Source organism: Colossoma macropomum, unplaced genomic scaffold (genome assembly GCF_904425465.1).
Source record: "Colossoma macropomum unplaced genomic scaffold, Colossoma_macropomum, whole genome shotgun sequence".
In the NCBI taxonomy this organism is placed as follows: domain Eukaryota; kingdom Metazoa; phylum Chordata; class Actinopteri; order Characiformes; family Serrasalmidae; genus Colossoma; species Colossoma macropomum.
Window position 1 is genome coordinate 39,590,198 of NW_023494799.1, and position 22,625 is coordinate 39,612,822.

The window sequence follows — 22,625 nt, forward strand, 5'->3', positions numbered from 1 at the left end:
GTTGCTACATTAGCTACCTGCCCCTCAGGACCGGAAGCCTACAAAACATGAGAAAAATGTGAAAAATGCACACCCCACCCCCTGGTGAGCTGCCCACTTGTGTTTAGATTAGCAGGAAATCTTCTCGCCTGTTGGGACGGGGGGCCAAACGCCGAAGCGCTTATGGGCAATCAGTGTATACTGCTGAAAAGCAAGCGGAGGGCTACAGTTGATCTTTGTTGCTACTTTGTTGACCCGTCGCACTGTTTTGACCGTAAATACGAGAGCTCACCTCCATCTGTCGGGTCTGTGTTGTCACTGTAAGCCTGCGTTTAATGAATCAGAGGTCACTGAGAGTCCGGGGACACCTAAGCTTGGGTTCGGCTCGTGATTGTTCCTCGCTGGAATTTCCAGGAAAACTGTTGTTGTTGAGACTTACAGCGATAGTTAGGCTTAAAATCAAGTTTACACAATTTTCTCTTTGCCCCAGATCACTGACCCCCCAGACGTGTTTGGCTCAGACCATTAGGACAGTGTGGTTTGTGGCGCTCTCTGATCTACTTCTGTCTAAAAACTACTGACAAAAAAATCGAGAGGGCTGCTGCTGCTGTATTTAGACTTGCATATTACTTTTGTCAGTGTAAACGTAGAAGTAAGTCATACTGTCAGAAACTACATAAGCAAGTCTGTTTGAGACTTAACACTTTTTTTAGACAAGCGGTGATGAATTAGACATGCCTTTGGAATAACTCCAGCTGGTGGCGTTTAGGCTTCTATTATTTGTTAACTACATTAGCGCTGTAGCTCCCGTACAAAACTACAGTAGCCAACTTTAGGCACCAGACGAGTCTTGGTGGATCGACTATCTCGTTGCTGGCACCCAAAAATGCAAACATTTCCATTTTTGTTTAATTATTTAGTTTACTTATTTTGCACTATTTGGAACCTCAAGTTAACCTTTGCATTTGTGTTAAAATTTAATGATGACCGCATCAGTAGAAATGGTCCAAAATGATTTGTTACATTAACTTTCATTATAAGTTAAAAATGTTTTTTTTCTCCTGTAAAGTCATTATTTTGAAGGTACTGGGTTCTGTTCTGACAGTGTCTGTATTTTGGATGAAAAGGAAATTATGTTAACTTTTAATAAAAGAAAAATCTATCGCTTTAAGTAATGCATTGTATGAGTTATGTAAGAAATGGATAAATTTACCCTGACAGACTAGAACAGATTTTCCTTGTTCTTTACGATTTTCCACATTTTAGAATAACATCAGAACTGTGAAAGTTATACAGAGTTATGTAGTGAGTCATATTTTAGATTCTTGAAACCTTGATAGTTTTGCACACTTTCATTTCATCATTCTTTCATGCATCTTCATGAGGAACTGCGTGAGATGCTTTTCCATCAAATGATTTCATTGAATTTCAAGATTTTCTGTTGGAAATGCATACATAGGTGTTAACTTTCATACTTCTACATTTGCTTTAAATAGATTTCAAGCTTTTAAGAACAAAGTGTCTTTGATATGATGTAAAATATTCAATCAGGTCATCCAAAGGTTTGACTGTGACTGTATGTTCTCAGCTGTCTTTCTGACACATCCACTGTAATGGTTGTCTCTTCTCTTGTTCCCTAGTCGTACTTCGTCACTGACTATGACCCCACGATCGAAGACTCGTACACAAAGCAGTGTGTGATCGACGAGAGGCCTGCGCGGCTGGACAGTGAGTTGGGGGGGTGTGGCATCTGATAAACATCTGTGGATGTCTGAGATATCTATGACCAGTGTGCCTATTACCAATATCAATATTCAAAAAAATTTACTTATTTTGTATTTTAATACAAGTTAATGCTGTAAGCCACATATAAAATACAGTGAGCATGAAGATGGAGTGTTGATTCATTTTATACAGCTAAATCAGACGACAGTTATTATAAACATTGATGAATTTCCTCCCAATCAGAGCAACTTATAATGATAGAAGAATGTAAATTTGCATTTTTGCCCAATTATTTATTTTGCCATTCATGCCTGGACTGGGGAATCCAGCCTCTGGTCCCCCTGTGTGGGGCTGTGGTATTATGCGCTGTTTTCTCCATTTCAGTAAGTGATTCATTCGTGAAAGAAGAAGAATGGAAACACCCTTTCACTAGTGACTACATGCATCACCAGTGACTGTATGCATCAGTGTGCGTAAACAAAATTAGGCGACAAAATTTAACTATAAGGCCGATCAGGTTTCCTCATTTTTATATGAATAACATATTGAGCAGTGATATATTGTTCATCACTGTCTTTAAATTAGGCTTTATCTGTGAACCGTATGTAATAGGCTTAAAATTTTTCAGAAGAAAATTATTTTAAAAAATTTTAGTGATGTCTTCATAATAAATTTTTTGCCAATATCAAGATTGGCATAAACAATAAAAAAGTACGATGAAATAATACAATGAAAGTACGAAACGTGCTGCGCTGCACTAAATTTAATAATTAGGTAATTGTGCTCTCTTTGTAATGATTAGTGAAATCATCACTAGTACATTACATTGGCTAGTGGTCTTCAAGTACTGATGATATTCACAGTATCCTCAGAAAAGCATAATTTTTGGCGATAATGATAAAATATTGTCTCATTGGCCGTCCCTGACCTGATCACAGGTTACATTTATACATACACTGACCAGGCATAACATTCTGACCACCTCCTTGTTTCTGCGCTCATTGTCCATTTTATCAGCTCCACTTACTATATAGGTGCACTTTGTAGTTCTGCAGTTACAGACTGTAGTCCATCTGTTTCTCTGATACTTTATTAGCCCCCTTTTACCCTGTTCTTCAGTGGTCAGGACCCCCATGGACCCTCACAGAGCAGGTACTATTTGGGTGGTGAATCATTCTCAGCACTGCAGTAACACTGACGTGGTGGTGGTGTGTTAGTGTGTGTTGTGCTGGTATGAGTGGATCAGACACAGCAGTGCTGCTGGAGTTTTTAAACACCTCAGTGTCCACTCACTGTCCACTCTATTAGACACTCCCAACTTGTCAGTCCACCTTGTAGATGTAAAGTCATCCTCTAGTCTTTCATCAGTGGTCACAGGACGCTGCTGGCTGGATATTTTAGGTTGGTGGACTACTCTCAGTCCAGCAGGAGGTGGTCGTAATGTTATGCCTGATCGGTGTATGACTGTACAGTTCTGTGCAAAATTCTCAAGTGCTATTTGGATGGGGTTAGTTTTACATGGGAAGGTAATGATAAAGTTGTTACTTCTGTTTTTTTCAGTGATTTTAGACCTGTCTGAGTGTGCCGTATCAGTCATTTTTACACACCACGTGCTTACAAATTGTGAAACAATTCACTTTTACCATCTATAAAACGAGCCGTAGAAGCAACTCCAGGTCATATTAATCTTGTGCGAATCGATGCGACAGTAAAAATGCTGTGATGTATTGTAATGTGGAATGAAGGCTTTCAAAGAAACATTTATTTTTCAAAATTAAGCTCAGATGTGCTGAACTGCGTCCAGTGTACGACTCCAAACTTTAAAACATAGAAGTCTGTAACCAATATTAGGATGTAACGGAGTACAAGTATCAGGAATACATATTCAGAATACAGGGATTATGTATCTGTATTCAGCCCAACGTACATTTTGTAAAGGCAGCATTCAGAATACATTTTTAGAATACTTTCAGAATATTTACCCATCAAAATTAAAAAAAAAAAAAAAAAAATTATATATATATATATATATATATATATATATATACTACCTTTAAAAGAAACACCATTAATGCTCATTTATTAAAATTATTATTATAATTATTATAACTATTTTAAAATCAGTCACAGTGTGTAGCGAACATGCCCATTAGACGAACTCTAAAGAGGACCCCAATAAACGGCTTCTTTACCAACATAGTACAATAGACAGCCATGAAAAATGACTCTGATTATCTGAAATGTAAGTTTGTTTTTGCCCATAAAACAATATTTAACATTGGAATAAATACAAATAAACATAATATATAATGTGACATTTTTTGTTTTGATATTTTTTGCTTTGCTATTTGATGGTTAGAAGATCACAGGTTTGATTCCTGACTTTTCGGTGCACTTCAGCTTTCGCATGAACTTGTTAAATAACATTAGCAGCACATTAATATTAATTCACTGAAGGATTGATTAGATAAAATATTGGATGGTGACTACTGGGCTTCCTCGAGAAGAGCTGTGGAGATGTATTCTTTATAATGTTTTTTAAGTTTATTGTAATGTGGGTGTTTTTTTATTTTGTAATAAAGAGGAAGGGTTTACATATCATTTACTCAGATGCCCAAGACATTTTTACAGCACTGTGTATTTATAAAAACAATTAGCGTGTTTAACATGCATATTTATCCATATGTGTTCAGGTAAAGCAGAGCTGCTGTTTGCTGCAGAGCTTACAGCAAAAGCAGAAGTTGAAACCCTGCTGTGTGTAACATGGCTGTCCTGTGTGTGTATTTGTGTGTCAGTTCTGGACACGGCTGGGCAGGAAGAGTTTGGGGCCATGAGAGAACAATACATGAGAACAGGGGAGGGCTTCCTACTCGTCTTCTCTGTCACCGACCGGGGAAGGTGAGCAACACCTCCTTTCTCTCTCTCTCTCTCTCTCTCTCTCTCTCTCTCTCTCTCTCTCTCTCTCTCTCTCTTTAACTCACATTTACTTTTTTTTTCTTGTTCTCACTTTCGTTCTTTCTCATTCCCCTCCCATTCCCCCACCCCCTCTCCTCTCCTCTTATCGCTGGGGTTCTTTTGACTTTCAGTTTGACTTGTTTACCCGTTAGGCAGTTGTCTCGCACACAAGCAGTATTATTAGCCGGCCTGCAGGCTCTGCGTCTGCTTACCTCTCACACTCTCCACACAGCGTTTCAAATCAGGCGCTTCTGGATGCTTCACTGTGTGTGTGTGTGTGAGATTTTGAGCACTGGTGTTTGTGTTTTATGTGTGCCCATGCCCCCCTCGGGGTCCTTTCCTCCCCATGTTTATGCTGTAAACAGTCCTTCCTTCCTTCGTTTACATTACCTCCTCTCTCGCCCGCTCTCGACACGCTGCCTGAGACTCGCTGGCAGTCACTGCGGAGTTCATGGCGGCTCGTCCTACCAAAGAGTGACATTTTAAACCCCGCCGCTCCCCTCGAACTGTTTGCACTACAGTCAGCAGGGACCTGAGAAAAGTGCCTTTGAATACACACACACACACACACACACACACACACACACACATACACACTCCCACACCAGTCCCTGTAATGTCAGTGTCATAACAAAACCTTGCATCTCTGAAATGGTAACTTTTCAGAAAAAGGAAAAACATTCAGCTTTAAGTGTACGTTGAAGGGGAATTCCATCCAATTTGCAAAATGTCTGCATTAAATCAGTTATTACAGTGTTTGTTTTTTTCCTTTTAAAAAGTGGTTTGATGTGAAATGCTCCATTCTAGAGAAGCACACCGATCAGGTCTGTTTACAGCGAGGTTGAAAAGAACTACACACTCAAAGCATTTAACCCTTTTAGGTTGACACAAAAAAGCGACTACTGTTAATTTAATCTGCTCTTTTTCCTTTAATAATGACATTTCTGACTGCTGGTGTTGCGTTTATTTGATATGTAAATATTTATAAGGTCTAACGTTCTGAGACTTTTGTCACGAACTCCCATTCAGAACAAGAAAACACATGAATCATAAAACGTCACTCGTCAGTCGAACTTTATTACTGCCCTGATTGAATCAGTAAGCGCTTCAGTTCTGTTCTGAATGAGCTCACGCATTCGCTCAGACACGAACACGGTGCATTCAGAAAGAACAGAAGCCACACGCATGTTTTAGAGAGTGAGAGAAAACATGGCAGCGTGCAGAAATCTTCAGTTCTACGTGAGAGCAGCTTCATGTGGTTAATGTTTGTAAAAAGCACATCACAAAAGTCATTCAAGAAGGTTACAAATATGTTGCCTACTTTGTTTTATGATGGTTTTGGCCCAAAATCTTATTTTCTCAATATTAACTCTCATCCTCTACTTTCTCCTCTGTTTGGTTCTTTAGCCTGTAGCTACAGCCAGTAAACACAGCTTACGCAGTAGTACTTACACAGATGAAAATCTCTGGTTTAGGTGAAGAAAATGTCCTGAAATTGAATATCTGTGTTACCTTGACTGGTAATACATAATGCCACTTATTATTAACTCGAGAGGTGAGAAAATGACTGCAGCGTGCACCACAAACATTAACAGCCCTGCAGTCTTAAAATATATTTTTCTCTTATCAGCCTAAAATCGGAAGAGGTGATGGAAACTTAAAGAACATCACGGCCAGATCAACAAAGTGAGTTTGGTTTGTTTTCCAGCGGCTTATAGAAAGAAAAAAGAAGCACTGGACTGTGGTTTTGTGGCAGGTATGGTACACGATTCACCACGTTTATCAAAAGTAGCCAGCAAGATAATATAATATGACTTTCCAAATCTGCTCTGATGAATTCTAGCAGCCTCGACTTGTGAGAATTTGTTGACATGCTGGAAACCACTGTCTATCCATGCTGAGGGAAATACATGCTGGGTGTTTTGAGGCAAAGTACCACCCACACAGATTTACCACACTTTTACCATCATCAGCTTTGCATTTAAACACTCAGAAGACCCCTGTTTGTACGTTTACTGGTCGTTTTGGATTGTAAATAAAATGGCTACAGTTGTGCTGTAGACATTGTAACCCCTGGTTCCCATCAGCACCACTGTAAAGAGCATCCAGGTTGTTAAGTTTCTCAGCAATGCACCATTTCACATCAAACCACTCTGACTGACTTCGTTTACATCTCAGTGATTGAATTATGCAGAAATGTTGGTTTCCCTTTGGAATTCCACCAAATAATGGAAGTGGACCATGTCTGTCGGTCCATTTGTCATACCATTTTCACAGTGTAATGGGCAGCTGCCGTTCTTAAATGATGTGTAAAAAATGTCAGACAGCAGTTTTGTATTCGTTAAGTAGTGTTCTTATGCTCTTATATCTTTCAGGAAGATTATAAGTTTTTTTTATTTATTATAATTATTATTATTAATACGTTTATTTTGGTTTATCAAGGTGTTTACACCCATGAAAATAGAAGAGAAAAAAAATAATAATAATAGGTAACACAAAAATAAAAGGGAAAATTATAGGTACAAAATTAATGGACATAACTGATACAAAAACAAGTACTGACCGAAAAGGTGTAGTCTGAAGCTGTAGCTATGAAAAGAGTGAATTTTGTAAACCCCAGTGTTCCTATCTAAGTGTTTGCAGGCACTTGAGAAAAGCTCCATCAGATTCACACGTGTGCATGTGCGTCCGTGCGTCACACATGCGGGTCCCCATACACTGATTAACTTACATTAGGTACAACTTGAACCTTGCTGCATAGCATTGATTTAACCATGCCATAAACATGTCATGGTAGACGTCATATACTGTCATAAGTTGTCCAACAGTGTAATAGTGTTACTGTATACACACACACACACAAACACACACACACACACACACACACACGTTAAATATGATAGTTTGATGTAGCAGAGTTTGGTTACTCTGCATTCTTCCTTTTTTGGGTAGGGGTTCCCCAATTTAGTCCCCAGTTTAGTCATTTCCAATTCCACCCAGTAGTTAGGACTCCCCCAGTCACACGATACCACAGGCGCTAGGAGGGCGAAGGCTAACACAGGCTTCCTCCGAGACCTGTGAAGCACCACCGCATCTTTTCGAACTGCCGCTCATGCAACGTCACTGGACAGCCGAACACATTTAGAGGAAAACACCAACTGCCAGATCTGTTACGTCAGCTTACAGACACCTGCGCTGACTAGCAGTGTGTTTGGGTGATGGGGGGAGAGGGAGGAAGAAGGGGGTACATCCTACCCACCCAGAGAGCGGGGCCAATTGGGCTCTCTTGGACTCTCGGCCACGGACGGCTGTAGCATGACCAGGGATCAAACTCGCGACCTCCCAACGTTATGGGGCAGCTTCTCACACCCAGATTAATCCTAATTTTAGGCCCTGCAGTTTAGTCCAAGACTAGGAGTAATCCTGTCCGGAAAAGCCCTGATAACACCACGTGACCATATTAACCTTCTCTGCTTCTTCCTAACTGTTAGCAGGGATTTGAGTCAAACACACATGCATGCGTTCTTCCTCGTATGTTAGTTAACTAGCATTCGGATTTGTTTCAGGAAAGTTGTAACATTATGAGAACCAAGTGACCCCTTTGCTATCTTGGGTGCTGGATAGTACTTGTGGGCTGAGAGAGAGAGAAAGAGAGTTAGGGCAAAGGAGATGGACTGCAGCTGGAGGAGTGGGCTTTATTCATGTGGTCACATGGCTGCATTCCTCTGGGGTTCGGAGGAGATGGGGAACTCCCAAACACAGCCGGAAACACATCTGCCTGCCCCCTTTGAATGTGTATGTGTGTATGTGTACATGTCTTATTGCATGTGTGTATGTGCTTTGTATTGTATGTGCTTTAGACAGGTTTACAGTCAGTCTGAAGAGTTTGATGTCTCTTTTAGCTTCGAGGAGATCTACAAATTCCAAAGACAGATTCTGAGGGTGAAGGACCGAGATGAATTTCCCATGATCCTCGTGGGGAACAAGGCTGATCTAGAGCTCCAGAGACAGGTAAGCCAGACGAACCTCAGTTCTGTCCCAAATTGCTTGCCTGAATAATGATCATACTTACCTTGACTGCATCTCAAATAAAGTAAAACGTGATCTAAGCTCAGTAGGTAGACTTGTGTTCACACAAATCCAATTCCATAAAAGTTGGTACAGTAGATAAAGTGCAAATAAAACAGAAAGCACAGATTTGTAATCTTTTACAGGTATTAATTCAAAATGTATTTAAAAAATATTTCACCTCATCAAATTTATTATTATTATTTTTTTAAATTTGCACTATTTCTGAATTTGATGCCAACACATTCCAACACATTCCTCAAGTTGGGACTGGGGCTGGGCAGTATAACAATATTTATAGTTATGGTAATAAATTATCTCACAATATGTCACAGTATACTTTTGTGGGCATATCATACAAAACTGCATGTTTGATTACAACGAGAGCAAAATTAGTCCTGTTTAATTATATTCAGTGTAGCGCAATATGTGCAATGTTGAACATAAACCTTTTATTTTTAGTTTTTAATTATTTTGTTCATATGTAGCACTACTTTGTCCATTTCAGTTTATCAGATGTAAGAAAATATATATCGTAACAAATTGTATATTGTGTAATATTACATTTTTGCCATGTTGTCCTAGCTGAGACAAGGGCAACGTATGACTAGGAAGCTTGTGGCATGTTCAAAAACAGTTGAATGAAAAGGGAGCACTCACAAAAGGCTCAGTCGAGCAAGGATGGGTTGAGGTTCGCCACTTTATGAAAAACTGCGTGAGCAATAGCCCCACAGTTTAAGAACAACATTCCTCAATGCGCAGTTTCACTATATACAGTCAATAACGTTATTTAAAAAAATTCAGAGAGTCTGAAAAAATTTGTTTGTTGGCCGAAAAGCAGTACACAATGCCCGTTATCTTCAAACCCTCAGACGGCACTAGTTTAAAAACTGACGTGCTTCTGTAATTAGTATAACCACTTGGACTCAGGAATACTTTGGAAAACCTCGTCAGTAAACAGAGTTCATCACTGCATCTACAAATGTGTGTTAAGACCCTACTATGCATTGCAGAACCCATATATTGACAACATACAGTGCACACACAGCTACCAACCTCTGTGGGCTAGAGTTCACCTGAGGTGGACTGACGCAAAATGGAAACAAGTGCTGTGGTCTGACGAGTCCACCGTTCATAGTTACAGAAAATACTGGTCTTATGAAACAATGGGATAATCATGTTCTCTGGGCCAAAGAGAGAGAAGACCATCCCAACTGTCAGCAGTGCAAAGTTCAAAAGCCAGTGTTTCTGGTGAGACGGCGTGTTAGTAGGCATGGGTAACTTGCACATGTGTGAAGGCGCCATTAATGTTGAGGGGTACATTCAAGTCAAGTCAAAGTTTATTTATGTAGCGCTTTTTACAACAGGTGTTGTCACAAAGCAGCTTTACAGAATAACCTGGGTCCGAGCCCCCATGAGCGTCGCCAGTGGCGACAGTGGCAAGGAAAACTCCCTAAGAGCAAGAGGAAGAAACACTGAGAGGAACCAAGACTCAGAAGGGGAACCCGTCCTCCCCTGGTCGACACCAGATAGCCAACAGCGTTAGCATAAAGTATTATAATACAAAATGGGGAAAACAGGTGGAGCAATGGTTAATTAAATAGTCTGAGTTGATGCAGCAGCATTATGGAGCAAGATATGCTGCCTTCCAGACAACGTCTTCTTCAGGACTGTCCATGGCTGTTTCAGCAAGACACTGCCAAGCCACATTCTGCATGTGTTACAACAGCATGGCTTCGTAGTAAGGGAGTGCAGGTGCTAGACTGGTCCGTCTGCAGTACAGACCCGTCTCCTATTGAAAATGTGAGGTGCATTATGAAACGCAATACTGAATGTTGTTGAAAGGAAAAGTGATGTAACAAATGGTACATCACACATGTACCATATGTGGTAAACATATCCCTGTCCCAACGCTTTTGAAACATGTTGCAAACATTAAATTTAGAATAAGCATATATATATATATATATATATCAGAAAAACAATAAAGTTAATTAGTTGAAACATTAAATATATTGTCATTGTACTGTTTTCAGTTGAATACAGGTCTAGAAAGATTTGCACACCACTGCTGTCGGTCTTACCTACGATCACAACTTTTTTAGAATTGAGTTTGCAGTTAATGACACTTTGGCATTTATATATAATGATGGACAAAATGGTTGCATAGCTAAAACCGGCACCTTACAGTCTAAGATGACCATCGTTTTGTCCATTTATATAGATTACGGTAGGTCATTTAAAGTTATGCGATGACATAGACACGCGGTTTCCATGATGCTATTTGAGGAAATAAAAATTCCATTACTACTGATTTAGCTTCAGTGTAAATCAACTACATTTGGCGTGTGAGGAAAATTGTATGCTTTTTTTTTGGATGTAATTAATATGTTCCTCAGCCATCAAACAAGCGTAGCTCTTTTGCCTCAAAATATGGTCATAAAACATTCCGTTCACTCCATTTCAGTCCAAAATATTTTTCAATAATGAAAATACACCGAAGGCCAAATGTTTAGTCTCACCAGCTGTCAATCAAGCATTGATTTTCCAGCCATAACATAGTTGTTTTTTTTTGACCTCTTAACCCCAGTTAAGCTCACCCACCCACTTTCAAAATGCAGAGTCAGTTTCAGAGCAGGTTTCAAGATGGAGAGTTTTTAGACAAAAGGTTATTTAAATGAAGCCTTTCAGGTTTCAGACATTTCCAGCGTCAGTATGTGTCTTGGTTGGGCGATGCAGAATGAAATTGGGTGTCTTGAACATTTTAGATGTGTGTTTTGAACTGAAAGTGACTGAATGGCATGTTTACAGCAAATCTGTGGTCAGTGTAAAACTGTTCTGGGGGAGGGGGGGGGGTGACCACAGAGACACACCTTAGTCAATAAGCAACTCTGAAGATATGAGAAGAATTTTCTGTCTGTCTCCCCTTTATGCGCCTGACATTCTCAAATTAAAGGGGAATTCCACCGATTTTTCTGTCTGAGTAATTCAACCATCGAGATATAAACAAAGTCATTCAGAGTGTTTACTGTGAAATGGTGCATTGTAGAGAAACCTAACGACTCACTTCTTTAGTGGTGGTGGTAGTGATATGAACCAAGGGTTGCAGTGTCTACAACACAAATATAACCATTTAATTTACTGTCCAAACCAACAGTGAACCTGCACTGCTCAAAAGTAATCTTGGGACACTATAAATACAATTTGTGTCTTGTTCATCACTTTTGAAGCTGAATTTGTTATTTATACTTATTTGTATCTGTCAGAAAAGTTATAATGACCAGATTTACTGACTGAAACTCAAAATGAGCCCAGAAATGAGTTGAAGACTCAAGTAAGGCAGGTGATAGTGGATAAAGATTAGTGTCTCTTTCCTTTATAAAGGTCAGTATTTAGCATTTTATTTAGGTGAGTATTTTGTTGCATATTCCTTATTTCTGCTTGGGTTTGCACAACTGATGGTCAGGGAGGCTTCTTGATTGGCCAGAACGGAGCAGCGCTTTCCCAGGTTCCAGTACATTTTAAGCTTGATTTTAGAATTTATAATGTATCTGTACTGTTTCTCACAGACAGTTTGTAAGGAAAAGACAATGTTTTTAAAGATTCAGATATTCGAGAATTCAACTCAATATTTAAGTTTTCCAAAGCAAAATCTTTCAGAACGTTAAATGTGAAATTAAGTCAGGTTTTGATGGTGGCATTTCAGGAGTAGCTTTGGAGACCTCTGGTTTGAATGTGTTTGGAATAGTGTTCCAACATTTGTGTTAAAGTAGAATTCGGTTTGACAGGTGGACCCAGAGTATTACAGTATTAAGTGATATTGATTGATAAGTATAGTACAGCTGAAAATAATATAGCTGGAATTATGGACTCTTGGATACAGTGAAGCACAATTTCCACAATACATTAACCAAGGAAATAATTCTTAAAAAAATTAATGATGGTGGGGGTGTCCATCTTGGTGGGGGTGTCCATCTTGGTGGGGGTGTACATCTTCTGTTCTTTTGTACACAGTGTTGATGATGGTAAAATTGAGGCGAATCTGAACACGCTGCATGAATGTAATTTAAAAAATACATTTTAAGCCAAAACTTTCTCAAAACTGTCGTGGAACAATGTCTCAGGCATCACACAAAATATTACTAACCAGGGGGCTTTTAGAGGCATTAAATGCTTCAGGCGTCCGGTTCCCATCACTGCCACTGTGAGCAGTTCTGTGATTTTCTCCAGAGTGGAAAATTTTACATCAAACATCAAAAACTCTGAGTGACTTGATTTTCATCTTAACAATTTAATTAATTGAATCTTTAACATCTGCAAAACAAGAGGCTTTAGGAAGAGGCAAAAAAATAAAAATGGGAATGTTCGATGTGTTCAGAATGACAAACGGAGCTAGAAGGTTCTAAATGACTTCGAAAGCTGTGTTGCATTATCGCTGCAGTCAGAACAAAACTTCATTTTCGTCATTTTACAGTTTTTGCACAGTTTGAAAAGGCCTGTTGTCTTTTACATAGTGTGTGAATTTTCTGATGAATGAACCAAATGAAACGGCCTAAAATGACTTGGAAAAAAGTCTGGTTCCGTTGACTTACATTGAAAGTAAACTATGATTTTTCCTTCAGCTATGAAGTTTTCATTTCAGAGAAACCAGGTTTTGTTCCGACAGCAGCGTTATAATAAAGTTAATATCCAGAATCCTTCATATTTCAAAAGTGGAGATTAAATTTAAAGGCAGATAACCTGACATAACAAGTGAATATAAATAGATAGTTTTTTTTCAACTAATCACATATTTGCTGTGCGTATATATTATAGTATATTATAAAATGGACTATATTTTAAATACATAAATATGTATTCTGTACTATGTATATGTCTGCTCTTTGATTTTTTATGTACAGTGTATATATTTTTATGTATGCAGGGTTATATCAGCCAGAAACAGAGGAAATGAGAGAGAGATTTGAGGGTCACTGAGTGCAATCTGCAGTGCTCACGCATTCAGTTGATGTTATACTGCCACCTGGAGGACTGAAATAGAGGAACGGGAGTTAATTGCATTGATTGCGCCCATCTCTCCCTCGATTGTCTTTATTGAGTGCTCTGAAAGAGACCCCTGTTTAAATTGATCTCTGCCAGTGAGCCTCTAAATGATTCTTTTTTTAGACCTTAAGAGTTTTCAGCCTTGGATCTGGAGCTATAAACCCTGGACAGCTAAAATGAGGGTGTTTCTCTTCTAAACTGCAAGCGAGCTCAGTCTCAGTAAACGCTCTGTTATACAGAGGGCTCTGGATCATGTATCTTCTTGTATGTTCTTGTGGTAGATTGTGTGAAGCTCTGAGCTGTACTGAATCAGGATGGTGGCTCACTATTGTTAGCTACTCTCAGCGGATAGCTCCATACGGCCACGACTGTGGGGCTCTCTCCAGCAGTTGCAGTGAATTATGGGACTATACAGTTTAAAAAAGGGGTCGCTCTTACAGTTCATCATTTCATTACTTGATATATTCTCCAGAAAGCTTGAAGAGTAGGACTGTGTGTTATTGATACATATATATATATATAATATATATATATATATCCATCCATCCATCGTCTAAACCGCTTATCCTTCTGGGTCGCGGTGGGGTGCTGGAGCCTATCCCAGCTGTCATTGGGCGGAAGGCAGGATACACCCTGGACAGGTCGCCAGTCCATAGCAGGGCAGACAGACAGACATACACAGTCACATTGCTGTATTTTAAATTTGCTTTGCTTTGAGTTCAGGTTGACATATTTGACATCAAACCAAGACAAACAGAAGTTGTGCAGATAATAAGTAACACCTGATTGGGCAGATTTAACGACGTATATTTAGTGATTTTTCAGAGCTGTACTACAGCCTAACTGAGCTCATGGATTTTATGTATATCTTGTTTTTATCTTTGCCTTGTTGTGTTCTGAAGTAATAAGCTGCAAAAGGTAGTGCAGTACTGGTTTTTCATGGTTTGGGTAGCAAAGTCACGGAAACACACCCTGGAGTGGCTTTTGCAGTGACAGCTTGGCACCTTGATACATAATATAGTTGAGATATGACTTGAAAAAAGGAAGAATATCTGTTTAGTTTTAAAACACATTCATAATACAGTTCATCTTTTTATTATTTGATCTTCTCTTGAGAAAGAGATGACGTGGCCACAATACTAATATGATTATATTGCTACATATTGTGATTGCTTCACATTTTGAAATCGCTCCTGTGTTTGGTGCTTATATATGTGTTTAGTCTTGTTATAGTTTCTTTCTGTGTGAAAGTAGCCCGAGACTGACCTCCTTGGGGGTCTCAGGCTGCTTATTTGGTTATTATTTTAACATGCATTTTTGAGTTTGAATGGCAGCGTTTAACCTTACTCTAGTGAACCACGCTAACAGAGAAATCTTACCAGGGTTTGTTTTACTTTAAACAAGGCATGGCAAATGTGAACATATGTCCTTAATCAGCTGATTCGTTGGATCAGGTGTGTTGGGAGCTGAGGGGTCTCTGAAACATGCAGGGTGGGGGAAAGTCCAGGATCAGAGTTGGGAAACTCAGTTTCTTCATGCAGAATCAGAAATGTTTTTTTTAACCAGGCAGTTTCTCGTCCACAGTTAAGTACATGATGCTTAGGCTGATAAGATAATCAGAAAGTGAGAATCTGATCGTGAAAGAACTCTTGATGTTGATTGGTCAAAGTTTATGGGGAAGACCGTATGACTACATTTCCTGTATCCTGTCCTTATTATGTCCTTGTGTTGTGTTGTGTTGTGTTGTATTATTCATTTATACTACAAGAGAAATGTGTCATTTTGCTACCCAGCTGTGTCCAGACTGGGAGCAGCCTAGCCTCACCAGCAGAGCAATGACCCTTGTGGCAGTAGGGAGGTTAAGTGCCTGGGATTTGAGCCTGTGACCTTCGAGTTGCTGGCTCACCTCTCCTCTTTGGAGTGTCCCATAGTCTGGTTGTACGTCTCCAAAATTGTGTAAAAAATGAAATTATATGGTAAACGTCATGGGTTGATGCCTATAAAGATTATTAATGATATGATGAATAGACAATATATTGTGCAGCTTTAATGTCTGTCCTCGTTACCCAAATCAATACTAACACATGGATCAGATGTAGTGTTAGTGTCTCAGCATCACTAGCACTAACTGTGAATGCGTGCTTGTGCCTCTGTCTCTCTCAGGTGACTCAAGAGGAGGGTCAGCAGCTGGCTCGGCAGCTCAAAGTCACGTACATGGAGGCTTCAGCCAAGATCCGCATGAATGTAGACCAAGCTTTCCACGAACTGGTTCGAGTCATTAGGTGGGTTTGATCCTTCCAAGCAGTCACTTCAAGCTATTCTCTAATGTTGACACAAGGTGGCAGCAAAGCCAGAGTCATTGGTTTGCAGCGATATCCTGACCTACTTCACAGCCAACTCAGTTTCACGCTTCATCTTCCTTAACCCCACTCGCAGGCCGGAGGGGCTTCTAGGCGTGTTATTAGTGAGGTGATATCGAGAACCTGTGCTGTAGGGGAGAGTGATACGGGTCTGTCGTCAGTGGTTAAAACTTCGAGGGAAGTGTCTTTTAATTAGGACAAAATGTGTCAGTCAGTTTAGCCTTCCAAAACAGTGCCTGTGGGGAAATGCATAGAAACAAGTTCCTATTGAGGCCCAGGTAATGTGACCATTGTCAGTGGTGATTTTAGGAAGTTACAATTTAGACAACCTGTAATCTTGGCCGAGATATTTTTCATGTGATCAGAAATGAGACTCTTAATAGTTTGCTTTACTGATATGAACGCTACTCACCAGATGTTATTTTTTTCATTCTCAATCGGCCATTTTTAAAACTTAAACAGCAGAAACTCAGAAAATATTAAATAGTATAAATATAATAATATAAATACAGGGTTAAACAGATATAATTGCACTGGCCAGTAAACCAATTAATCTTCTGGCCAAAAATAAAAAAATTGTGGGCAGAATAACAGAAACAATGAGCTTCAGTACCACAAAACTGTCAGGTGTTGGTTTGAAAAAGGAAATGTTTATTAAAAGCGGCGTTAAGAACATCGTCATTGTGGTGACAGTGGTGGTCCCGCCTGCCGATCTGATTTGATCTAGGTCGTATCGTTAGGCACTATTTAGCTACTGCATTGAAAGCCTCTGGTAACGCCTGCTTATTTAAGGCCTTATGTGTTCAGCAAACAGGCAATAGAACAGCATCTATGATGCCAGGCGGGCCAGTTCAGCATGGGGGGAGCACCATGTTCACCGCACCACCACTTTAACTATTGTGGTTGTTACAGTTGCAAAATCTGATTTGTCTGATTAGATCAGTGTCCAACCAAACAATTTTGCAAAAAAAGTATGTGGTCACTTGGGCCACTGGCTCTTCATGTTTAGTGGCCAGAATTTGAAATGTTGTGGCCAGGGACGCCAGGCAGTGTCCACTTCTGCTTGTAAATATTCATATAAGTTAACAACCAATGATCTCTCACAAGGCTGAGTTTCTGTAGCACCTGATAGTATTTTTGGTTGTTATTTAAAACAGCATCACATTTCTGATTGTATTAAATGAAGGACATTTAAAAGGGACATTAGGAGGATTTCTGCTAATGACAGTAGAGTGGTGGAAACTTAATATTGGCCAAATCATATAGCAGCTGGGCCATATTTCATACCTTATGGCATATACAGTGTGAGTCAGTACACTCTCAGCAAAAAGGGTTCTATATAGTACTAAAAAGGGTATTACATAGAACCATTTTAAAAGAGTTCTTTAAAGAACCAAATTGAATGATTTGAACATGTGCATTCAAGTAGTTCTTTGACTGTTTATGGTTCTATATCGAACCATTGAAAAGCCATTTTTTTGAAATGCAGTTTTCAATACACATATTTTATGCATATTTTGGCATAGCAGATAAAAATACTTCATGGAAATTACAACTATTGAATAAAATCTATATTTAATATTTTTATAGAAGTTTGTAACACTAGCTTGAGGTGGATACTTTTTTTTTGTTGGATAAATTATAATAGAGGTGCTTTTACTAAATAAATAAGAATTCAACAGTCGTTTGACCGTTTAGGTGCTTCTGTTTTTTCCTTTTTGCAGCTATGAAACATGACAGAAGGCAGCGGGAACCAGTGAACTGATGAATAAATTAAAACTAACTTTATCTTTTCAAAGAAAAAAAACTGATAACGGTGATATTAGATGCCAAACAGCCTTAAGGTGCCTGAAGCTGATTAATGGACATCATCTGAACCCGTATGTTTGCCAGTGGAGAGTTTTATTCTCCTGTACAGAGCTGAAGGAAACCGCCTAATTAATGCTGCACCATTTAAGTTACTTGCTCGAATTTAATCCAACAGCTGTGTGGAGACCAAACAGATGTGTTTTGTAAATGCGTGTCGGTAACATGTATGATCAACTTTGCCTCTGTGCAGGAAGTTCCAGGAGCAGGAGTGCCCACCTTCACCGGAGCCAACACGCAAAGAGAAGGACAAGAGCGGCTGCCACTGCGTCATCGTCTGATTGGCCTTTCACCGCCGCCACTCACCCAGCTGCTGTCACCAGTCCCCGCCCCTCCACCCTGCCTTCTGACATCACATCCTGCGTGGATGAATCGCTGCCTTTCTACACGTGCATGTCTTCAAAAAAGAAAAAAAAAAGAAGAAAAAAAAAAAACAGCAGTCCTTCTCATAGCCTTATCAGGGATCTCCTGGATCTCTGGGACTTCACTACTAGAAGAACCAAACTGAAAAAAAAAAAACAAAAACAAGATTGAACTCACCATTCTACCTTCAGATAGTGTACTGACATCATCATGACCTTAAACGCTGATAGAGTATAACCGTGTCCCAACACTAAACACCGCTTCTTGAAGGTGCGCTAAAATGTTTTCATTTTTATTTTGTTTTGTATTTTGAAGGATTTTATTTCGTTGCCTTATAGTGACGTTGTTTTGAGGTGATGAAGTGACTAAAAATATCGAACCAACTTGGGAATTTCAAAGGCTTTTAGTCACCATTTTCTTTTTCTTCTGGAGAGCGATAGAGTGAGATGATCTTCTGAAGCTTTGTGCGTGTTGTGCCACATCTCTTTTTCTCTCATGTGCTAATCAGCTACTGTACATAAAGTGAAAATCTGTGTGAGTTTGAAACGCCTTTATGATGCCATAACTCAGTTGCTACGGTGTGAAGTTGATGAGCTCGGCTGACATGCATTAAAGTGAAATGTGTTTGAGTATGTAATGTACATAAATAGCCCTTAACCTTATGCCATCTGTTCCCCTTTGTCAGCAACGAAACCTGTGCTGCGTTTGACCGGCTCGAGTCATGACGGCACATTCGCGCTTCTGTTGAAATTCCGGTTTGATTTCTTTCAGTTGGGTTGGTGTGAAATCGTCTGGTGTATTTTACTACCTGTTGTCGGCGGATTGTTCCAAGTGTCTTTGCTCAGACTTCTACAGACTGTTCTCACACTCAGGTTGCTCTGTACACCGTGTTCTTACCGTGTTCTCTCCGTGTTCGTGCTTCGCCAACAGTTCACAATAGACCTTCAGCACTGAACCAGGTACCTCCTCATGGACCATCACCAATTTGCGCCGTGGCCATATAGCGACCCAGAGACGTCATCTCTGAAACAATTGTATTGTTTTTTCTGGCCTTACTTCTGGATTAATTTTTTTTTGTTAATTTTACACTGATAGTATTCTGTTTTGTGTTTGTGTGATACACAACACACACACACACACACGTTCACACACACACACACACACACACACACACATATATATACACTGCTTGGAAACGGTTTCAAGGGGAACGTCATACTGTATGTATTGAAGTCATCACTTTCGTTCACTTAGATCAAACATGGGAGGTGTTTTCTGGCAGGTGCATCTGAGGCGGACTCCTTTTAGCGTGGACAGTCTGCGTTGTGGTCAGGCACTGAGGAGAACACGAGATGTCTGGGATCTTCTCTCGGACCTTGTTCTGTAACATTTATCACTGGCTACATAATCGGACAGGTAACCATTTTTCTCCTGACTCCGTGCCCCGAGGGTTCACATCACTATTGCTCCGTATAATTTTTTTTGTTTGTTTTTGTTTTTTGGTCTTCCTTTTGTTTTGTTTTTTCCATGTATGTATTTCTGTATGAGGGATACAAATAAACTATTTTAGCTTTGTGTTTTATCATCATGTAATATAAGATAAAAAGATGGAAGTGATCCTTTGAATGGACATGATTAAATGTTTTTACTATATACTTTTATACATTATTTTCTTATCGGACTAGTTAACAAGTATTTTTATATGTTTGTAAGTGCAAATGCTCTCATGGCACAACTGTGTGTATATGTAAAGAGGAGTATTTAATTCTCTCAGTTTGTTTTTTTAACTGAAAAAAAAGAAAAATAGAACAGACTAAAGGCCAACTAGAGGTCTAGAGCTGGGAACCCTTGCGTTGGTCCTCCACTGCGTTGGCCAGCGAGCGCTGGACGAGCACGATCCTGTCAGGGTGGGTCAGCTGGAGGTAGAGCTGTCCCTTTTTTCTGCTGACCTTGGACCAGTTCGTCATGTTCTGGTCCCATAACAAACCAGTGTTTCTCAATTCTGGTGCTGCCCTGCACCTCAGTTTTCTTTGCTCTAGAAACCTGGAATGTTTTTCACCCAAGAAAGATTTGTCATTTTTAGCCCAAAGGTAGGCCTGTCCAATAGGAGAAGAGGTCAGGGGCATTCTTATTGGTCATCCTCACTTTGGGCTTATCCAGCTTGCTAAATGAGTTTGACTGAACATGTTGAAGTGGGCAAAATACTAAACTGTGCAAGGCACTTGGCCAGGATTGAGAACCACTCAACAGTCAGCAGAGAAACCGCAAACAAAAACTGGACAGTGCCCACCAGCTCGGATTGGTCTGGCCTGCTGTTGTAGGTGTTGCGTAATTCTGGTCATGTTTAAGCTGACAGGAGTACAAACACTCAGCTCAGCAATGAAGGATGAAACCAGTGCATGATCCTCCATTCTTTTCTAGCAGAGTTTGTGTACATCTAATCCATATTGTGTTTTCTTGCTCACATCTGTCCGTACCCCTTGTATAGCTTCTGGTGCTATAATAAAGTCTATGATTAAACCAACTGTGATAGACGATGCTTTGCCTTAACATCAGTGGTCCTCCCTTCTGAACTTGCTTTTGAACAGGATTTTCATTTTTTCATCTTCCAAGAGAAGTCCAGTACGCAATTACGGATCCTTTGTCCGTGGAAGATGTTTCATTTCCAGTAACGATGAGTTCATATTGATGACAGCCGTCCTGGTTGAGCATGAATCTATCTGTACGAGGGACTAGCTCTCTGAAGAGGCTGTGAAGGAGCATGTTACCATAGCGCCCTGCAGAAGGCTCTCATAAATCAACTCAAGATCAACTGCAGATTTCTTCTACAAGAGGAAAAAAAGAGAGAAAAACCCTCTTGTTCTCTTTCGCTCTGTGATCTGTGCCCTTGCAATCAAATGAGTCATCCTTGTTAAATAACTGAAAATAAACCCATTGCGATGTTGGGAAGCACAATCGATTCAATGAACAATAATAAGCCACCCTGAAAAGCAATGGGTAATAACACACTTAATGAAATACGTTGCTGCAATTTGTGTAGCTGTGCAAAAGGGGATGACTGCTTGGAGGTGGCAGGCAGATCTGAACACGCAGTCCCTCACAAAGGCTCAGTCAGGCCTAAAACGGCCTCTGTGTTACCTTCCCTGGGGGATTTTAGTGACTGCTGAGTTTGTGATTGCGCTGACTGACCTTCTCACAACAAATTGTTATTTTTCTGCCAGACATTTTGATTGGTACAGTAACTACGCTCACAATTTGGTGCTGTATTGAGGCTGCCAGTGTACTTCCAAAAGGGTTTGTATTCACATGCAACCAAAAGCTACAGTGAAAGACTTTAGAGTGAAACACTGGATGCTAGTTTATCATTTCAGTCCCATTTCAGTACAGCTATTATTACGTGAGGGAAATATCCAAAATAAGACGTCACTGAATGGTTGCCGTGGTATCCCCCCGACTAGTACACACCGATCAGGCATCCTTGTTTCTACGCTCATTGTCCATTTTATCAGCTCCACTTACTATATAGGTGCACTTTGTAGTTCTACAGTTACAGACTGTAGTCCATCTGTTTCTCTGCATACTTTGTTTTTAAACACCTCAGTGTCACTGCTGGACTGAGAATAGTCCACCAAACAAAAATATCCAGCCAACAGCGTCCTGTGGGCAGCATTCTGTGACCACTGATGAAGGACTAGAGGATGACCTACACAAACTGTGCAGCAGCAGATGAGCTATCGTCTCTGACTTTACATCTACAAGGTGGACTGACAAGGTAGGAGTGTCTAACAGAGTAGACAGTGAGTGGACATAATGTTTAAAAATCTCCAGCATCACTGCTGTCTGATCCACTCAGACCAGCACAACACACACTAACACACCACCACCACGTCAGTGTTACTGCAGTGCTGAGAACGATCCACCACCCAAATAGTACCTGCTCTGTGAGGGTCCATGGGGGTCCTTACCACTGAAGAACAGGGTAAAAGGGGGCTAACAAAGTATCAGAGAAACAGATGGACTACAGTCTGTAACTGTAGAACTACAAAGTGCACCTATATAGTAAGTGGAGCTGATAAAATGGACAATGAGCGTAGAAACAAGGAGGTGGTCATAATGTTATGATTGAACGGTGAATGTTTACTACGTTAGAAACGCTGGCATGTCTTGTTAGCTATGGCACATTGTTTTGGTGCTGCAACACTTATTTTCCTGAAAAGATGCTTTTCCTGAATTGTGCTAATGTGCAGAAGGAAATGGACAGTGAAC

General features: G+C 40.0%; 1 protein-coding gene across 1 annotated transcript in view; it reads left to right on the top strand.

Annotated features, from left to right (window-relative positions):
* Positions 1 to 20,879, top strand: part of rras2 (RAS related 2) — a 54,132-nt gene extending 33,253 nt beyond the window's left edge. The window contains exons 2-6 of the mRNA XM_036586165.1: positions 1,620 to 1,707; positions 4,500 to 4,602; positions 8,562 to 8,670; positions 15,934 to 16,052; positions 18,190 to 20,879. Of these exons, the coding sequence (XP_036442058.1) occupies positions 1,620 to 1,707; positions 4,500 to 4,602; positions 8,562 to 8,670; positions 15,934 to 16,052; positions 18,190 to 18,277 (507 nt within the window). The 3' untranslated portion in view covers positions 18,278 to 20,879. The remainder of the gene's footprint in view (positions 1 to 1,619; positions 1,708 to 4,499; positions 4,603 to 8,561; positions 8,671 to 15,933; positions 16,053 to 18,189) is intronic.
* Positions 20,880 to 22,625: the final 1,746 nt, after the last annotated feature.